At 40.3% G+C, this 21,818-nt stretch overlaps 2 protein-coding genes across 2 annotated transcripts; both read right to left on the bottom strand.

Annotated features, from left to right (window-relative positions):
• Window positions 1–130: 130 nt before the first annotated feature.
• Window positions 131–9,417, bottom strand: ythdf1 (YTH N6-methyladenosine RNA binding protein F1). Its single transcript, XM_080030417.1, has 6 exons — window positions 9,097–9,417; window positions 5,708–5,735; window positions 5,131–5,225; window positions 3,060–4,721; window positions 2,440–2,484; window positions 131–1,989 (listed from the first exon to the last, which is right to left on the bottom strand). Exons 1-6 carry the CDS (start codon window positions 9,124–9,126, stop codon window positions 1,975–1,977), a joined length of 1,875 nt encoding a protein of 624 aa, XP_079886543.1. The 5' UTR covers window positions 9,127–9,417; the 3' UTR covers window positions 131–1,974.
• A 1,099-nt stretch (window positions 9,418–10,516) lies between these two features.
• nkain5 (sodium/potassium transporting ATPase interacting 5) lies at window positions 10,517–13,786 on the bottom strand (the record flags this gene model as incomplete). Its single annotated transcript, XM_080031454.1, has 6 exons — window positions 10,517–10,572; window positions 10,785–10,845; window positions 11,155–11,352; window positions 12,190–12,270; window positions 12,435–12,572; window positions 13,733–13,786. The coding sequence occupies 6 exons, from the start codon at window positions 13,784–13,786 to the stop codon at window positions 10,517–10,519; spliced, it is 588 nt and encodes a 195-aa protein (XP_079887580.1).
• Window positions 13,787–21,818: the final 8,032 nt, after the last annotated feature.

Raw genomic sequence — 21,818 nt, 5'->3', positions numbered from 1 at the left:
CTTATAATACATAATTTACTTGTAAAGTTCTCACACAAAATCCCAAATTGAGGTAGTTGTCGACTGTACATTCCTTTAGAGCGACTCAAAACTGATCATGCACATCATAAAAAAAGCCCACAAATTACAGATAAGTATATCTTTAATAATGAACATGATCAAATCTAAGAATGTGATGGTGACCTCTGATACAATGGATATTTAATTCAGGGATGACTTAAAACTTATTTTTTTGCATAAATTTTCTATATTCCAATACTAGTAATATAACTCTGATTGCTCCACAATCATACTTGCTCTCTTTTCTTTCACTCTTGCATACACACAATACAGCAAGCAATTAAAAAGAAAAAGAAATTAAGTCACAAACATATACCATATAGGCTAGTCTCTGGGTTTTTATACACTTGACATTAAATCAGTTAAGTATAATGCTACAGTTAAACATTTTGAGGCGATCTCAGTTAGAAATGCCACAACATTAAAGCTTACATTTTTCTGAGGATGGTGTGGACAGGTTATAGCAAGTAAAATGAAATGATGAGAATGCAAAGATTATAATTATGTTAAGAAAGAACAAGAAACAAACCAAAACAAAAATAGTGACAGGCCTGGCCTAAGTTGTAAAAGCAGTACATGCTACATTTCATAAACAGAGGGAATAAAAAGTCACGGTAAAGAGGGGAAAAATAGAGATAAAGCCAATTTTGTGTTGATAAAAACCTGAACTCATACAGTAGATTTGTGTTTCCATCCTTTAAAGCTTTAGTGTGTAACTTTTCTCGTGTAAATGGATGCCGTTTACATTCAAGCGATTGCTAAAATGAGTTGACACAAAGTTGATTAAGCCTATCAGCTCCACAAAACTCTCTATATTTCTCAGTATAGTAGCGTTTACAAACTGCTGCCGCCCCCCATCACTGGCGCAGGAGCTCAGAAAATTAGCAAAAAGATCACAAGATGTTGATTCTACTGCTAAGAAAAAGCCTGGACATACAGCAGAGGGTATACAATCTGTGCGTAATCACCAAAGGCTAATGTCGTTTTCATATGCAGACAGTGTTGTTGTAATTCCTCATGGGGGCAACAGAAGTTACGCACTATAGCTTTAAATAAGAAAGAGAGGGACCACCTTTAAGAGCATTTGATCTCTATACGTCTTTTCCCTTAATCTCAGAATATTGTGAGGTACAATTCTGGAAATAATAAAAAACTAAAAGAAAACATATTACAAATTTAATTTCACTACTGCTGAAAAAAAAAACGTTAAGGCTCCACAATGGAGACAAAAAAATCCCACATATTCTCTACCTTAATGCTAACATTTTCAAATAATTTGTAAGCCAGGCGATGCATTATTCAAAATATGTTTCTAACATTTACGCTTTCTAACGTCACAACCTTGCACAATTATGTCTATGCATACAGAATCCTTCAGTTTACACATTCCTCCCCCTCACACGGACAAAAGAAAAGGGGGGCTTTGTCTTCTTCTGATAATATAAAATACAACTGGCCACACACAGATAGCAGACATTTGTCAATAAAGTGTTGTTCACTCATTAAGATTAACCAATACAAGCACTTAACATTTCTCCAACACACAAACCACAAAGTGAAGTCACTGAATATCAGCAGCATGTTGTCAAGAGATTTCCCAAAAAACAGACGTGCAGATATTTGTTACTTTATATTTAGTTAAGAATGCAAGTTCCATGGGTAGCGATAGAGCTTTATAAGGCTAAAAAATTACAGAAAAAAAAGATTATATTATTGAAGCGTTTCAACCGTTGGAACGAGCTTCATCCCTGCACGCATCTTTAAAGACTGTGAACCAGGAGCAGTGGGGGTCGAAAGTTTTGACATGGGCCAAGGTCAACAAAATTAAATAGAAAAAAATATTAGTTTTCAATTTCTATATGTCCTTGTGTTTTATCATTTTATATCTAAATTTTCATGATAGACGTCTTCTGTTTACTTCTGGCGATCCTGTAGAAACAAAAATTAAATCAAGAAATGATTAGACTGATTAACCAATATCACATAATATTCATGTAATATTATAGGACAAATATGCGATTTTTATATTAGTGAAATACAAACAGTTATAATCCTCAGAAAGAGACCTCTGGGTCATTAACATTTTCATTAATCTGAAATATATCGGGATAATTTAATCACATTATGTCATGCTTTTGGTCTAAATGAAAGATTCTGGTAAATGTTTTATTATAGACAAATACAATTAGATAATTAAATTATGTTATTATATTTTTTTATTATGAGGCATAACTGCATTAGAGTACATTTGACTACATTTACATGATTGGTCATACATTTGTCATGCAGTGGTATATATCAATACCAGATTATTACATAATGTCTTTTTAACAGGCTCCAACCCAGAGAGAGAGAAAGAATTATCTGAACAGATTTTACCTGATCGTTTCGGGAGCGGTTCTGTATAGAGGGAGGTTCATAGCTCTGTTAAAAAAAAACATAAGAAAAGAAAAAGTCATACATTTTAAAACCCAAACATTGAAATATTTCATCAGCAAACTTTCTAATTATTTCAACTTAAAAGTAAGAAGTATTCAAACCAGAAACTGTACAAATATTATTAATCAGGGAGGAGGGGGTCAGAAAAGGGGAAATGGGATTGTCATTGATTTTTAACAGGGGGAGAGTATTGACTTTTTGCAAGCAGGGGAGGGTCTTGTTTTTTTTTTCATACTCCATATTCAGATTTTATTTCAGCTTCCTACTTCCCCTTCTGTAATAGTTGTCTATAAGGCATGTTGAATGACTGTAGTATATTATACTGGGGCACTTAATCCTACATTTAAATAAATAATACAAGTATAATAATATTATTTTATTTTGGAATACAATCATGGTTGAGAGAATGGTCAAGAAAATATTAATACCTCTAGGGAGGGCCTTGCCTTTATCAAAAAGTGCAAAAAATGATGTTTCTATTCCATTATTTTAATTTTCTTACAGTCCTTTACTCCTTTAAGTCAAAAGTATCATGTGTGAAGTCAAAACCAAACCTGTACCTTTCTCACCACCTCCTCCTCCTCCTGCTTCTTCTCATAGTGGGAGAAGTCATCAAAGATGGAGGTGGTGTGTTTGTACTGGGTGATGATCTTCAGCACCTGCTTGGCCTTCTCCAGAGGAACCTCTTGAGTGTCCCGTGAGTTGGTGACGGGCTTGTTGTCATTGTTCTCCAGGCGGATGTGGCGCAGCTGGCTATTCGGCACGTCCTTAACAAACAACCAGTTCACGTCAAACTTGCCCTTCCACTTGTCCTGCGCCCAAACGCCGGCGCTGGTGCCGTAGTCCACGGGCGAGCGCATTTCCGCCACACCGCAGAAATGGCCGCTGCCGTTGACGCTGTACAACAAGTAGACTGGCCCTTTGGCGTTCATCCCCCTGAAGGCCGAGTCCAAACGCTTGTTGCCGTGCTCTGTGCTGCACCAGATGGAGTACTTGATGGAGCGGTGGATGTCGTCCTCGGAGTAGCTCTTGATGATGAACACGCGGCCGTTCTTCAGGTTCCAGTCAAACTCCTTGGGGTTGTAGCTGTGTGCCGCTCGCAGCTTCTCCAGCACGGGATGAGACTCTGCTCCGGGCTCTGGGGGAACGCCTCCGCACCCCATACCTCCGTTACCAACACCCCCTCCGTTAGAAGAGCCGCTGCTGTCCAAGCTTCCGCCACCGTAGCACAGGTTACGGTTACGTGGAGCGACCCAGCGAGTCTGCTGTGTTGGGGCAGAGTTGTGGTTCTGGTAGGACTGTTGGTGAGGAGGATGGGGGGGACCCGGCATGGTCATCTGCTGCACGAGGGACTGGGCCGACTGTATGGACTGTTGGAGAGGGGGGATTAGACTGGAGGGGTGGGAGTGCAACTGTGGCTGGTGGTGGTGGTGTTGGTGGTGATGGTGGTGATGGTGCTGGGGCAAAGGAGGGGCCATCTTGTTCAAAGTCCCTTTGTTATCCCATGTATCAATGTCCATGTTGTGTTTCATAGATGGCGGCGGCAGGCATCCACCAGGTATGGGCGTGCCAGGTTTGTTGTTCTTGATCTTTTGTTGCTGCTGCATCTTGGCAGGTTTACTAGCGATGGCAGCCCACGACGCTGGTTTCTGAGGAGGCATTCCTATTGGTGTGCCGCCGTTGCCTGTGGCAACAGCCGCAGCTACACCGCCGCCCCCGATCACAGAGCCTGCACCCTTCACACCCGAGCCGCTGCTTCCCGCTACGTCCCCCCCTATCTTTAGTCCCAGCATGCCCTGCTCCAGGTTGTTCATACCGGGAGCCTTGCTCAGCGTGTCGCTATGGAAACCTGTCTGTCCGTCAGGGACCAAGGTGCCTCCCAGAGAGCTGGGCGGGTAGCTGTAACTGCCCCCGTAGGCTGAACTCTGAGTCTGCTGCCCCTGAGAGCCACTGGTGCCCCAGGCAGAGAAGGCCGGGTTCTCAGGGAAGAAGTTAAACCTGTGGGGATAGATGCTGCTGCTGAGGCCGCCCGGCTGCCCGAACACCGTGTCATGCATGAAGTGATGGTCTCCATTGCTGAGCGGGGCGTAAGGCGTCAGGTAGGGGATAGGTGGGTCGCCCCCCGTAGACCAAGGAGCCTCACTGAGGGGGTAAGGGAATCCAATGGAGGGGGCATAGTAGCTGGACAGGTAAGGGTCTGTCATGGATTGATAGCTGTTATTCTACAAACAGAAATACAGTTAGGATGTTAGGCCAACAAGAAGATGCATTCATTTATCAAAATAATATTATTTTACCACTCCCAATCAAGGAGTGGCATCTGTATCACATTCCAGGTCCAATCCAAAATACACAAATCCTTTTTTTTCTCCTTTTAAGGGACAAATTATTTGAAGCATAAATGCAAGTTTGTGAGCAAGTACTGTAAATGTTCATATTAACACTGTAGAAATGTAACTGCTTTTTATTTTCTGTAAGCTTGTTGTTTTCTTTTTTCTTTCTTTTCATACACACAAAAAATGTCAGACATATATTTTTATGTCAACACAGTTTGTTTTCTTTCAAAACTGATAAATACTATTAAAAATCATTTTAACGTCCGATTAGGCGAATCAGAGGTGTGTTTCCTACCTGATTAGACTGGCTGGTGAGATAAGGCTCAAAGTCGTTGTCATGGACTGCATCCTTCTGGTGGAGGGAGCCATTCTGCACGGAAACTGGAAAGGCTGCAATAAAAATCAAACTGCTGTCAAAGCCGGACCTCCTGATATACACAATGTACTTTCAAACAGCGTACTGATGCCAAGGCTATTCATGGAGCCTAAAATATCTGCATCTTAAAAGTTGTTGTTACGACATAATTGATTTCACCATGATGTCAACAAATGAAAATGCAGTTTGTCAGAGAATTAAAAAGATAAGCATGTATAGATTAAAATAGTTTGTTCTGTCTGCTGCAGAGTGGTGGTCTGATTGAAAGTAACCTTTACTGAGGGCCAACCTTTTGGCAAAATTTGCATGGTGTTTTCAATTGATAACCACATTACCCCTCACTGTGATGCATGTTCAATAATACTGTACAAAACTACAGATCAAAAAATGTAATGAGGCAATTTATTGCTACTATAGAAACTATTAGAGTGTATCCGTTGACATAAGGCTACAACAACAACACATAGGTCCGTTCTGTGAGACAGTTTTCTCTTACCTTTGCTTGCATCTTGTCCTTTCGATGTCTTGATGGTCACATTGAAAGGATGGATGCATGTGAAAGGAGAAATAAAGAAGAAGCTTGCATGGGTCTCAAATGAAATGTAGGAAACTTAATGACAACGTCATGATACATGTTAATTGGTAAACATTATGGGTGAGAAAATTAATCGATTCTTCGATGCATCGCGATTCTCTCTCGAAGGATTCCGAATCAATTCAGATAAGTTAAGAATTCGTAATAAATTTAAAAAACTCAATTTACCATTGTGCATGAGCAGGGCCGACGGACTGCGGGGGAAAGTGCGACAGTCACGTGGGGGCCCAAGGCAGAGGGGGGCCCATCAGAATTATTATTATTATTATTTTTTTTTTTAAAGCTGAATGTGGGGCCCCGATCTTCGAAGGCCCTGAACAATGCCATTCCAAAAAATGAAACAATTGACTGGCTCATGATAGGCCCCTGACCCTTGCAAGGAGATCAGGGGCCTGCGCATGACTCAGGCATGTGTGCGGGAGAGTAAGCAGGAGCAAGCCGACATTGAATTGAACTGGTGGCGAAAATAAACGCAGCGATGTTTCTATGGGGATATTTAGCTGTACAGAAATAAGTGCTGGCAAAGCTAGAACAGTTTAAGACTCCACATCACTGTGGCAACACAACCTATCTATCAGCTCAGAAAGCGCAGAGAAAAGTCTGATAAATACATGAGAGTGATGGCCCCTGCAAGTTTCAGTAAGTTTAAAGAAGTGCCACACTGTTACTGTCTTTGAAATGCATTTAGACATTTTAAGGGGAAAACACAATGTATTTATTATTTCAACTATTGAGTTATTTGTAGAACAGCATGCTAGTGTAGGCCAACAAGATTTATTTTCTGAATTTTCAATGCTGCTTTATTTTTATGTTTTAAATTGGGAAAGACATGTTCCAAAACAACCAATAACCTTTGTATTTAAAAAGAAATCAAGCAAGTATGCTAATAATAACCATTAATGAATTATAGGCTATCGCATCACAGTAGGCCTATTGTCCAGAATAATCACAGCCCCCCATCCATAAAGGAACTTTAAAAAGTTGAATTTGCACTTGATGTGCATACACAAGTGTATGGTCTATTATTTGTATTTAGTGTGTCTGCATAGTATTGCCCCAAAACAGTAGAAGTTTTCTTTAATTGTGTTTTGTACTGTCCGTAAAATTTTACCTGCACATAGCAAACAAAATTGCACAACTGTAAGGTCAGTGTCTGTTGTATTTTTGTATTCAAATAAACAGTTATTTATTTCTATAGTGCGCATTGGCATCTTTGAGCAAAATACCCCCAAATTTTTCGCTGCGTCGCGCCTCCTGTGACCCTGGCCAGTGACCACCTTGACTAAGACATTTTCCGGAGGAAACACCGGTAAAAGTGATGATTTCATCATTCCTCAAATAAATGTATTGTGGAGTTGTCTGGCTCAGAGAGCCATGTGTATTGTAAGACCGCCTTTCAGGGGGCCCATCAGGACTTTTTGTATAGGGGCCCAGAATTTGGTGCTAAGCCCCTGCGCATGAGCACCAAAACATGTGGGAGTTGTTTAGCTGTTTACTAAAAGTGGCAACAAAATGGATGAGAGCAGAAAACCCATACAACATGCACTGGCTTCTTTAGAAGCTGCCGTATGTGTCATACTGTGTTGAAATGCAACTTGCATTGATATTGCGTCGTTCATAGAAAGTCATATTTGTGACAAGAAAAGCTTTTTCTCTTAATAAAATATTAGAGAAGGTAATTCATTTGTTGATCGTCTTTAATGATCATCACAAAAGTATGAAGCGATAAGCAAACTCAGTAGCAAACTCAGAGTCATATGTATATATTTTTGAAAATCATGCATGGAAATGTACATTAAAAAAATTGTTGCATCGAAATGCATTGATAATCTGTTTAGAATCGAATCGTTGAACTCAATCGGAATCTGATCATGAGGTGCCAAGAGATTCACACCCCTAGTAAACATATGTGAATAATGTTGCTGCAGGAGGAAGATTGATCAACTTCAGGTGTTGCTACTAGGTACAATTATGTTTGATACATATTCATATATTATCTAACTCTATGCTTTAAATTGTATTGGCAAGATGTTTGTGTGACTATCTCTTATGACATTTTTATTTAATTTAATTTTTTAAGTTGCACTGTTGAAGAATGCCTGAGACTTAAGGATTTAATTTCCAACGTCTGCTACTGTGATTAAAAATCTGCTAAAAACAAAGAAAAAACTTTTAATTTATTTATCAGAAAAAAAACAATCTGGAGAGAAAAATGTGTCTGACATCAATTATTTTAGTTCAGGGACATTTTTGCATTAAATATGACGTCTTTGATAAACTCAAAAGGTAAGATGAGATCTACTTCAAAAAATTTTAAATATTTTTTGTTTTTTATTTGTTATGTCATTGTTATATATCAGGTCAATCAAATGCAGGACTAAATAGCCCTAAATTAATAAAATAATGTGTCACTTGAATGTCACAACATGACCATATCAGATCATGCCATGCTGATTTGTGTGATGTTAAGGTGATTTTTTTTTTTATAAATTATTGAAATAATTGATGGTACAAATTGTTTTGAGTTTTTAAATTGCAAAGCCAGTAACAAATATATATAAGATTTGGAGGATTTATTTACAAATTTTAATACCAATCAAGGGCTTATTCTTAGATTAATTGATTCCATGTCTCTGGTCTAAAAGAACCCTGAGATGGATATATAAATGAATTGATCGATAGAGAAACCTATCTTAGCATACTGAAGACCTGTATTACCAATACCTATTAAGGCCGCATTTATAGATTAACGTATTCAATGTCCTTCAAGACATTTATGATCTGTAGAAAACCTGGTAATCATTGACAAATAAACAATATTTTAGTAGGGAGGACCTCTGCTCCTCCACAGAGACTTGATAAGAAGACAGACCATGATTAGACGTCTTCTCTGAAAACAGGCACAAACAGCTGTACCAACATTTGCCAGTCGTTTACCCACTGGAGGCTGTGGTCCAGGGGCCTTTGGGTTTCATGCAGAGACCAGTTTTTTCTCAGTTAGCCTGACTAGCTGGCATCGTCTGCAGGAGTGGGCTGCACACACACACACACACACACACACACACACACACACACACACACACACACACACACACACACACACACACACACACACACACACACACACACACACACACACACACACACACACACACACACACACACACACACACACACACACACACACACACACACACACACACACACACACACACACACACACGTCTCTCTGTGGGGAATAAAACAACAACCTGAAAGCTGGAGCAGATTTTACCGTTCTTGCTACTTACCTGAGGGTCAATACTAGCGGCAGACATCATTCGTCCGCCAGGTGTTGTGGTGTGTGTTCGCCTGAAGCCCCGGGAAGACGCTCAGTGTGTGTGAGCAGCACAGACTCCGGCTAATATCTGGAGAAGCGATAGTGTGCTAACACTTAGCAGCAGAAGCCGTTAGCTGGTCTCGCGGACAGGTTTTCTCTTCGTAGCCCTGCTGGCACCTTGCGCTGTCCTGTGCACATGAAACCAGCGGGGCTTCAATCCGCTGCGACCCCCCCTCAACGTTAAATATAAAATCCAAGCAGCCTCCGGTGGCCCTGCTCTTTGGCCCCAATGGCTGCTTCATCCGGGGTCTGCGGGGGCGGAAATGACGTCGGTGACGTAAACGACGCTTCCACTGCTACCTAGCAGCAGATTGGTTCGCTCCGGAAAAAAAATATATAGTTGTATGATCCATTTCATGAAAGTAAAGAAAAACCTAATTTTGATGCTTTCGATATTAAAAAATAAAATCTATAGTAAAACCCAAACTTAATCTACTTTTTGTTATGATGACCTCTGGCATAGACTATTTTATATTTTTCTCTCATTTCGCCATGTAGGCCTATTTATTTATTTAGGTTTATCCTTTCATTTGTCTATGTTACACTTTTTATCGTTTAAAGTGAATTGTCAATGACTGTTTACATCATTGTATTGTTAAAATAAAATAGGCCTACTAGTGTGTTTTTACATTCAGACTTTTAAAAAGTATATAGCCCTATTATAAGACTACAACACTGCAGTAGCCTACTTTAACATCAAAGGAACACACATTATCATTAAGGAGCGACCCAGAGCAACACAAACCAGAACTGCATCATGTTGTACATTTTTAATAATAAAGAAATGTGTTCAACACCCCAGCACAATGTATAATATGCATGGTTCATTTCACTGAATTAGGCTATTTCAAACACTAGACAAGTCAGTTTTTCTAACTGAAATCACACATTAATAATTTACACATTTTGCAAAACAATAACCAGCTACTTATTTACATTTTTCTTTCTTTTTTACTTGAGTGCTTAATATCTAGGGGTTTCTATCCCTTTCGCTCACACTCTGAGGTAGATTCACAGCTTATTTGAGGTCTGAGAAAAACACATCATGAATAAGGCCTGCACTTTTTATACAGTGATAAACTGGAAATACCCCTCTTGAATCGTGTGCGCAGTGAGGTGTAATTTATTGAAGCATTTACGCCTAGACAGTCTTCAAGGTTGTCCCCCGTTCTGCGCGGCTCCTCCTTGGCTTTTCCCTTTTGGTTTCTGTGGTTATTTATAATCTGAGAAAAAATATATAAACATACATAGTAAATGACAAGTGACATGGACAATTACATGGATATGGGTGTAAAGGGTTTGGCACGAAACCTACCCACAAGTCTTTTTATTTAGAAGAGCAACTGAGAAGGTTTGGATGGATAATAAAAGTCTCCAATGGAATTAACTAAAAACAAGCAAAGAAAGAACAAAAATACAGAAATTATATTAAGTAAACACATTGTAAACAAAATATTTACTTAATGGAATGGCAAATATTGTAGAAAGCATTATTATAAACTTGAATGGGATAAAGTACTTTGAAAGTCTTAAAAATAGACAATATGTTTACAATTAACTATGTATTTGGTTTCTAACATTGATCAGGAGAAAACTTACAGCTATCTTCTTCATCCGAGGATGTGCTGACGACGTAGCAGGCGTAAACAAATCCCGGGAGCTGTGGGAATGAACACAAAACATGTATAAAAGTGAAGCGAAGTTTGTGTTTTTTTTTCTTTCTTTAAGGTTTAAAAAAAAAATAATAATCACAAAGAATACTTTTAAAACTATCTCTCAAGGCAGGAAAAGCACAAGTGTAAATAACAAAATTATTAATAATTTAGCTGCTTCGTTTATGTTTTTAAAAACATCTTATCTGACAATCATTAGCAGATCAACAGTCTCATATGGGCATATAGAGAGAAAACTGTAACAATATGAACTTGCTGCTGACACAGGAGTAACGGAATTAATGAAAAAGACTCACTGATACGAGCAGCTGAACAATGCAGTGCAGGATTTCTATGTACTGATACTCCAGCCAGCAGCTAAGCACTGTGCTCAGCTCCGGGTTCTGCTGGTTCTGCCACGGGTCTGAGGGAAGCCCTTCACTCACACACCCCGGCCCGTTGTCCCTCCACCACGAGCGATGTGAAGAGACTCCCAGTGAGAGTATATCGCTGTCCTGCAGGGACAAAACATAACAAAAGAGATGTGACGGCAACTTTTTTAGCTGCTTTATTCAACTTTTTGTGTGTGTGTGTGTGTGTGTGTGTGTGCGTGTGTGTGAGAGAGAGGACAACAGCTTCTTAAAGACTCAACAATAAGAGTGAACAACAAAACATTCTTCATGTAAAAAGATTCAAAGATGCCTCTGTGTTATTGAGTGCATTGCTTGGTATTATTGTTTATATTATCCCGCAATTGTACAGCTCTTCTTTCATTCCATTTATTCATAATAGCAAATGTCTCTCTTTTGATATTTTGTATTGTTAGTGTTCTACTTATGTTCTCTATGTTTCTTGTTTATGTTAATTATATGTTCAGTTTGCACCATCAGACCATAGCAAAATTCCTTGTATGTGTGAACATAGCTTCCAATAAACCTGATATTGATTCTCATCATTGTAGGTATTAATAGTTCATTAGTTCAAGGTAAAACAGCTAATTGGAAGCCAGAACAAACATTTTTGAAGATAAGCTGCATTAACTGATTAATTTAAGAGTCATTTGTCATATAATATTTACAAAATAATGACATTTATTTGACTACAAAGATATTTTAAAGATAATAATAAGATAAGATAATACAAACTATTTGTGAGGTTGAACCAGATTTAACAAAAAATAAATTCTGTACAATCAGTTCATCATTTAACTCCTACAGTTTTCATCAGTAGAACAGAAACATTAGGTTGTGTTCTCACGTGAGGCAGTTCCTCCAAACACACACAGAGAGAGCTGAACACTGTGTTTAGGAGCTGCGGGACTCGTCTCTAATTACCCAACACTTTTAACTCACCTTTGAAAGCCCTCCCAAGTCCAGGTAGAGACAGCTGACAAAGACATTCCAGCCAACCCACAGCAGCATCCAAAGCAGGTACTGACGAATCAAAAAGGTAAAAATTGACATTCTATAGAACTTTATATTGTTTTACTCCACAACATTTGTCTGACAGCTTTAGTTACTTTTCTGATTACACTTAAACACTTCCTGAAACATCAAAATAGGTGATTTTGAAGTGAAATCAGACTGGGTTCCCTCACCATAATAACGTAGCGTGACTTGTACTGGGCAACACCAAACAGGCCGAGAATGACCATGATGATTTGGAAGAAGTTGATCATGATAGGAGCCCATTGGTAGCCAAGAAAGTCAAACACCTGTCTCTCCGCCGCAGTTATCTGGTGGGGGAAACACAGTTTACAATGAGTAATAAAATACTGAATGTGTCTCTTGGTCTCTGTGTCAGGTGAAGCTATGTTGCTCTGGGCTGTTTTAGACGGCGACTCATTGCTATCATCCCATCAAAGGCCATATTTGTTTTCATTCTTATAAGTTGTCAAGGCAACTGATCCATGAGGGACAAAGCATGCAGAGGGAAAAGAGGGCCCTGGTCATAGTGTGCTATGTCCCAGTCAGACGTAAAGGGGGGCAGGGTGGGAAACAGAGAGGATGAAGACAAAGTGGGTGCAGCCCTTCATTGTAGTGGTTGTTGTGGTGGGCTGCACTGCTTTTAATAAGCCCCTCCAGCAAGTACAACAAACTTACTATTAACATGGTTCACTAAAAAATACATATGCATATTATGGTTGCGACAAATACTTTATTTTATTTCATTATTTAATCCATTAAATATTTGGTCTCTAAAATGTCATACAAAGTAGAGAAGATTTCCCAAATCCCAAAGAGATATATTTTGTTTGACTTACATTTGAACAACACAACAACATAGAGCTAACTTTAACAGAACAACAACAAAACCTGTAAATATTCACATTTTAGAAGCAAACTGTGTAATTTTGGCAGTTCTATTTAGAATAAAATACTAAAACAATCACTGAATTATCCAAAATGTTGCTTGGTTGTGTTTGGTTAATTTACTAATCAATTAATATACTTTTAGATAATAATTTCAGTTCTGATTTCTTACAATTAATTTTTGTTTTGCAGTTGATGGCACCTCAACAGCTGATTTCATAATGACAATGGAATGAACCGTCATCAATTAAAACACCAAATAACCGGTATTTAAATTGGTTTCAGGGATTGATAAAATACTCTATCCATTAGCCAAAATGTAAGACTTTAAATTAGCAGAAATTATACGAGACATGAGCTTCAAATCACCGACAAATGAACTTCCTTTTGTAATCAGAAACAAAAAATATTTTCAGTTATTTCATCTGCAAAAGTAGAGCTTTTATTTGCATTTTGATTTGATTTGTATTAGTAGGTCGGTCTATTTGTTGCTTTTAAGTAGCTTATCACCAGAGAGGAAAATGTGGTGATCAGATTTGTTTATGTCGGAGCATCATCATGAGTCAAAGAGAAAATATCATACCAACTGAAGACAACACAGGAGGATCAGCGTGCATCGCGCCGAGCAGCACCCCATCTTCTGCTCCTCTGTGTTCCCTCTGGCTCCAATGAAGAGGATGAGTAGCTACTGCAAAAACAGTGAATAAGACAGGATTTGAAAAAACTGCTCAGATACAAGAGGTGAACCTGCGAAGCTTTGGGTCCATTGCCAGGAGTCTTCAAAGGAATACACACTGTGCACTCTACCTAAGGAGGAAAACACGTAGGCTATAGGTTGTCCCTGAGTGTAAACTACACGGAGAAGAGGGGGAGGGTATGCGCTGTATGAGGGGCGATTAGTGCCACAAGAAGAGGAGGGGGCAACCCTGAAGGACACAATCAGTCCATGATTCATGTGAAGCATAATAATGTGATGCTCAGTGAAACTCCAGGTGCTATCTTTTTTAAATTAGCCACGTTTCCTATGTAGGCCAAGTGCACATTTAATCAAATTTCCATAAAATTGGTCAAATGAAATGTACACTCCCATCAAAGGTTCAAGCTCCTTTATTTGTCACAATCAGAGTTACAAAGTAAAACATGAATCGAAACGAAGGGGTATTCAGTTACTATGAGAGAAAGTAAAATACATCTTATTTTTTTGTTGTTGAAATACTTTACCCCTCCCCTTCGCAGAATTTACAGAATCTACGGTGGCCTTCAAGGACAAGAAGTTTGCAACTAAAGATGAGATCATCCACCACTGCCTCAAGGCTTTCCACAATATCAAGTGATGAGGTGAAGATTTATTTAATAATCGATTCTATAATAATAATTTTTAGTCTTCCAACAGGTGCATTTCCGCCCCACTATAAAAATTTAAAAGGCTGTAAAGTTTGTCCGTTCTGTGCTACTGTAGGAACATAGCAGCCTCCTTGTCCTATAGGTATAAAAGGCTCATTCTAAGGTAATGAAAACGTTTTATTTTAAAGCGATTGAAACATTATTAGAAACATATTTATGAAAATATTCCATGTATACCTAGTCTATTTGGAAAAACGCCAATCCCCTTTACTTACCGCAGTTTTAAACAGAACGCAAAAATAGCGGTCTTGTGCGGCACAATTAAATGTTTGGTTGACCCAAGTGCCTCTCTCTTTGGACTGTATAAGATCACATTAGCCTATGTCCTATTTCTCCTGACATCCCTGTCAATATCAGTATATTCCTGAACAAACTCATGCTGTAATTTTACTTGGCAGGACAATCTCTCTGAAAACCTCTCCAACTTGTTTCTCCAATGTCTTCTGCCTCAAAGTGGCACGGATTGACCCTCATACAGCAACACAGTGCTCTCTGCTCGTGATAGGGCGGCTGCTGGTCTATGTTGCTGTAGAGACTCCGCTAGGTGGTGGTAGAGTGGTGGAGGTACAGGAATCAAAAGGTGTGTGTGGCAAGGTTAAAGGTCACATATTATGCTAAATGCACTTTTTAAATGTGTTCTAACATATCCATGGGTCCACGGTGTGCCTAGAGACTGCCAAAATATTTAAAAAAATAACAATCTCTCCTTTTCTCACTCTCCCCCTTTCTGAAACCCCCACCCCTCCCCCCCAATATACTCCAGTCAGAATTCTCCTCGTTTCTGACCTCACAAACTGGAAAGCCAGAAGCTTCCACTGTGCAGCCCACACCCCTATTTCTTATTGGTCCACGGCCCCGACAGACAGAGGGCGAGGCGTAGCCTATCTGGCTTCGCTTCCGGACAGGGGGCGGGGGGAGCTCAAAGATTGTATATTTACGAGGGGAGCTGCAGCTCTTTTTAAAAAATAGGCCATTGTGAGATTAGCTGAACATCAGCATAGTACAATAAATTATCTGAAAGTTTTTTTCAGCGAACAATTAAAGAAAAACGTATTAGGGACCACTAAGACCATATAATATGGTGTATAATAGAACCGAAAAGTGTATAATATGGGAGCTTTAAAACAAGCCACACCAAAACAAGGCATCCCTGGCAACTTTTCTATCTGTAGGCTATACACAATTCCAACTTTTCTGTAGGTAAATAGGAAAATAATTTGGGACATTAATCAATTGACCTGACTTTGATCAATAAAGTGTAAAAGGTAATAGCAATAAGTGGTCACACAGTGGGTTAGTGACAGATACTCTTAGGGGCCATAATCTTGCTATCAAACTTAAGTTGATCCACTGCAATTTCACCATTAACTCACTCACCACTTTAAAAAGATCAATACAAGCTTAAATCAACAGTTTGACCTGTTGTTGCTTTCTTTTGTGAATCCCTTATTTAAAAAACACATAGGCCTACTAACAAAGTCGTCATGTCGCGTTCACTTATCTCTCATGCAAAAGAAGGACCTGATAGTGTAATTTAGACAATGAGCGTCCAAATCTCGGATTCTAATGGCCCCGTGGCCCGTGCACCTTATTATTGTCCAAAAATCATGGACACAGCCCGTTCATTAGACGCTCCACCCGCACTTCCTCGTCCTTCTGAGGGATGGCGCTAGAATCAAAAGACGAATTAAAAAAATTAGGGGGTCTCCAGCGCTGCCTGTGTCACATGGAAGCACAGTAGTCGAGCCGAGGGGACGCGAGTACAGATGGAGGGGGCTTGAGGGACTGTGTGGAGGAGAATCCTGGCGCTTGGAGATATTAGAGGCTGTTATTGGAGATACGGCGGCGACGGCAGGTCAGACACTTCCCAGCCTCCCCTTCTGGCTGGGGAGCAAAAGGGAGCGCGTACAGGGGCGCACGAGGGGGTCAGCGGGCGCTCATCATAAGGATGTCACATGCAATATGCTGCATTCTTTTTTTGTGAAGCAAAGTTGCCGCCTTTGAATGATTATGCTCGCGAGGAAGCGCCTGGTCCGAGTGGAAGCAGAAAAAAGGACGGAAGGATAGCGACCAGGGTTGAAGATGCTGCGCCTCCCCAAATCTCTGAACTGAGTGAGTATTGGGGTTTGCTATAGCGCAATGCTCTGTGCCCGTGGCTATGTGACAGGCTGGAGGGAGGGAGGGATGGAGAGATATGGGGGGGGTCATTCATATTTGTGCCTATAGATTGGACTCGATAAGCTGCACACGCGCTTGGTACATGCACATCATCCATTTATTTATTCATCCCATATTGCCCAGCGCTCTGCCTGTTTTTCTTTGTGTTCGCCGTGCCTTCTCTTCATTTGCACTGCTGGTCATACGTCTGACACAGAGACACGTGTGCACCCACCTCAGCCTCAGCCCCAGTCACTGCATTGCCTTGAAATTATTGACTAAAGCCGCTAAATGAACGGATTCATCAGAGAACGTCATTGTGATTTGATGCGAGCAAGGTGCAGGGAGCTTCCAATCACGCGTTGTTCCTGTGCAACATGCCTGCCGACGGTGAGCCATAATGATAATTAATGTTAGACTCCCCCCTCCCTCCCTCACTCACTCACTCCCTCCTCCTCTCTTTCACTCATAAATAGGAACTGGCTTTGTCGTGTAAGTTGCCAGCTGACCTCGGGGACGCAGCATCCTTTTACCATCCTCACTTTGATCTGGGAATGAATCGGAAATGCTTTGATCATTGGAGAAGAACACAAATCTTTACAGGCGCTACAGGCTAAATGAGACAACCCCATGATTAAAAAGCTACACTGCATCAGCCTATTATAGCCTCCACCTGCACGGAGATTTTTTATTTCCGTTAAACCCTTCAATCCGAGTTCACACCCCTGGCACGGGATTTTCCATAGGCCGACATCATTTGATTCGTGGAGTGTGTAACCTGTTGTCACCAGCGTCACTGCAGTTTGAGGTGTCAGGAGCCCAGAGGCGCGGCGAGCCGTCACCCAACGCGTGATTGATGCCTGCTGAGTGGGTGCCATCACGAGCAACAGACATCCAAACCTTCCCCAGTAACATACATATACACACATCATTTCATGGAGGTTTTCTTTATTGCAAAAAAATAGATCACACACACACACACACACACACACACACACACACACACACACACACACACACACACACACACACACACACACACACACACACACACACACACACAGACACAAACACACACACACACACACACACACACACACACACACACACACACACACACACACACACACACACACACACAGATCCTCATTTCATGGAGGATTTCTTCATTGCACAAAATAGATTACAGGCAAAAAAAAAATTGAAAAACAACATAATGGTGATGATGATGACAATAGTGGTGATTCCCTCTTTAACTTTGATCACCTTTGTTCAGCCCATTTCAAGGTCTCTCTCTCCGTCATAGCATCTGGTAAAGGCTGTGAATAGTGTGATCACAAGAATTCGTAATAATGAAGAGTGATTTGGTTTGGCTGTGGTGGATGTCAGGCAGTGTTTATATCAGAGGCAGCGCAGATAAAGACAGAGGCTTCGGCTTTCTTCCTCACAGGGCCATGGTTTATCGTTGTTGCAAGCAAACATTTGACCTAATTCACATTCTCACACAATAGCAGCCTCCCCTCTCTCTCCCCCCACCCCACCCCCACCCTCTCTCTCTTTCTCTCTCTTTCTCTCTCTCACTTTTACACACACACACACACACACACACACACACACACACACACACACACACACACACACACACACACACACACACACACACACACACACACACACACACACACACGTTGCTGTTATTTGTGTCACATAGAGGGTGAGGTTTCTGCTCCACATGAACTCCCAGGTGGTTTATCAAAACCAGATTCGGCAGAGCCCACTGCAGGCTATGGAGGGGGCTTGTTGCAAGGAGCTCCAGTATTATGAAGATTGAACACACATGTATGTATGCAATGCAAGTTCCTACAAAATTAGAAGAAAATTTGAAAATTTGAAAATTTTCGTTAATGAGGTTCACACCATAATTCCTATGTTTCACTTAATGGCCTTGTCAGGTGCATAGACCATGAACATTTTCTTTATTGTTTGAAAGAGTGAGAATATGGGCATTTGACGAAATTATGTATTAGTATGTATAATAAAAAAAAATTGCCTGTTAATTTTGATTTGATGATTATTCAGCACGTCTCACACTTGCTTTTAAGACATTTAAATCCTGAGATTGGATCCAAGCCAACAAGTGACACGTTTTTTGTCTTCCAGGAATGCAGCTAAGGTTCCTTTAATTGATTAATCAATTAGTCTTTCGGTGTGTAGCCTACAACACCAGAGAACAGTGAAACGTCTCCAATGGTGATGTCTTCAAATGTATTGTATTGTCTGACTATCTGTTCATAATCCAAAAAGAATCTATTTGGAAGAAAATTAATTTATAGCTGTTTCTATCAACAGCGTAGGTTTGGTCGCAATGGACACACCTGAAATCCTGAAGATCCAGTAGCTTCTCTCTCAACCTGCCCTTACTTACTACACGACACTGAGCTAGCCCCCTCCCTTTCAGCCAATGAAATGCTAGGATAAATTGGTCGTTTATGACTTTAAAATATTGGATTTGTTCTTTCAAAATGTTTTATACAAACTTAAGTTTTAGGTTTTGATAATCGATTAATAAATTAAAAAGTATTTTTTTCAAACAAAAACCGTTATCAACTATTTTGCTCCAGCTTCTCCAATATGATTATTTTTGTTCTTTTCTCCTTAATGTCACTGTACACTGGATACTGTTGTGGTTCGCGGTAGCTTGTAAAATAACTTCATAAAAATATTGCTGCTGTATTTTCTCATCAATCTAATCAGTTGATCGATTAATCATTGCAGCGCTTGTGGCCCTTCATTAATTGATTCATTCACCTCTTCTCAACAAAATGTCTCCTGTTGAGCTGCAATGGTTAGTTGATTAATTATTGCCAAACTTTCCTCTGTTCCAGCTTGTCATTTGTGAGCGTTTGTTACATTTGCTTTCTTACTTGTGTGGTTTAGATTTGAAACTTTTTCATATTTTGCTCGAACAAAACAACAAACGTAACAATAGGCTACTGCCTCGGGCATCAGTATTTAATGTTTGAAACGATTAGTCAAAATGATAACAGATGCATTTATCAATGAGGAGAATAGGCATTCCTAGTTTCCTGTGTGTTGACTACAAAAAAAGAGAAATATGTATTTTTTATTGCAGCAACATAATCTATGCTTAAAGGTCCAAATACTATCTTTTTAAGGCTTCAAACAATCTCACATACTTCATTTGCTTACACCAAAGAATGAACTTTAACATATATATTTTTTTACTTTGTTTTAATTGACCGTACAATGCACGTGATTCATTAAAGAAGCCAGATATTAGTGATCACTGATGCTCAAGTTTTCAAGCCACATGTGGCCTATTCTCAGTAGCATTCTGGTCTGCTATACACGGTCAGGGCAACACCTGGCAAATCTGCACCTGCAGGCAGTTTGTAACGAGCACAGTGAGCACCACAGGCCGGGGGTGGGGGGGTCTCTGTGGCTGAGGGAGAGGAGGGGGCTTTGTTTAGAAGGAAAGCAGCCGGTGGGGGGGAGGGCCATTTCTTGCTCTTGCTCCGAGCGCTACGTCCAATTGGTTGGCTCTGAAGACTGGCTGTAGGGCCAGAGATTACACTGCAGTGCTGAGGCGTCACTCTGGTTGGAACACCGCAGGCGGAGGCAAGGGGGGGGGGGGGATAGAGGGAGAGAAGAAGAATGGGTGGGGAGGTGTGGACACAGTCATTGAAGATATAGGGAACCTCATACGGGAACATGACAACCTCTTCCCATCATCTGCTTTCAGCGTCTTCAAACACCTGCCACATGACTCCTACGCACGTCTTCCTCTCCTCCTCTGTTCTCTCTCTTCCCTCCACACCTACACCTTTCCCCTTATCTCCCTATCATTACCCTCTCCATCTCCATCTCAGATTGACAGATCCTCAGCTCTGTTCTCAAATCAGCTCAGATACTGTGTACAATCATATTTGTATTTACTGTAGTATAGCACCTTGGCATCCTAATTACACCGACCCTGTTTCACGTGTAATTTAAAGCTGTACTACGTAACTATGTAACAGGAATTTGTGGTCTCTTTATTGACTGCTCTGCCAGTATCGCTATCCAAAACGTGTTTTTGTTTTTATTTTGGTCGCTAGTAATACATTTCCGATTTCATTTTAGTTCCCGAGTGCCTGTGTGATTCTGGCGCGAATATAGGGGGCAGACTGTAGAGACTTACAATAGTGTTAAGAGAAGAAGTCTAATCTAGTCACATTTAAGAGGAATGGTTATTGGGGACAAAATGCCAGTGAAAAATAATATTTAAAAAATCAACTAAATTGAAAATCTTACATAGTACAGCTTTAAATGATCATTGCCTCAAAGGTGCAAATGGTTCTTCAAACCATCCCCCCGTCCGTCCCAACATAATAATTCAGACTACACACTCAGGAAGGTTAATTTATGGTGGAGGAATTGGTGGCACTAAATGCAGGTCGCATTCTGTGAAATCTTTGACGTGTTTGCTTGCTCCTGTTCAAATAAATGAAACAGTTTTAATTATAAGCTGGGAATTGTTTGCTGCTGCCGTCACTTTATTAAGACATGCTCAAAGAAATATAATTATGTGTTGGGAAGTATTTCTTATTGATAGATCATATTAAAAGGGGTAAATATGAAGTAACAAAGAAAAGCAGTTGTTCTCAGGTCAGGATGCTCAGTCTGAACTTAAAAAGAAAATTATATGCAGCGTGCAAAAAAACGACCAAGACATCCGTGTGTGAAATTTGGTGCAAATAAGATATCACGCTGAGCACAGTTGGGATGAAGGCTCGATCTTCTAAAATAAATTTTAATTATCCTTAGCCTGTAAAATGTCTTTCATGCCAATCCTGATAAACTTCTGCTATGTCGAGAGGGGGTTGTAGCCGATTCAGTGGTCTGTACACTGACCATGGTCTCTGCCACAGACCACTGTGTGCCACCACCAGGGGGTGCTGGAGGCACTGGTACGGACCACTCAGCCAGTGGCACGGACCACTCAGCTAGTGGCACGGACCAGTCAGCGACCACATACAACTGGTCATGACCACTAAGGACCAGTGGTCATTGCCTCTGCATTTATTTCATTATTGTAGCACTCTCTG

Source organism: Ammodytes marinus (assembly GCF_949987685.1).
Source record: "Ammodytes marinus genome assembly, chromosome: 7".
NCBI classification, from domain to species: domain Eukaryota; kingdom Metazoa; phylum Chordata; class Actinopteri; order Uranoscopiformes; family Ammodytidae; genus Ammodytes; species Ammodytes marinus.
Note: the sequence above shows the minus strand (reverse complement) of the source record. Positions and strands in the feature narration are given on the sequence as shown.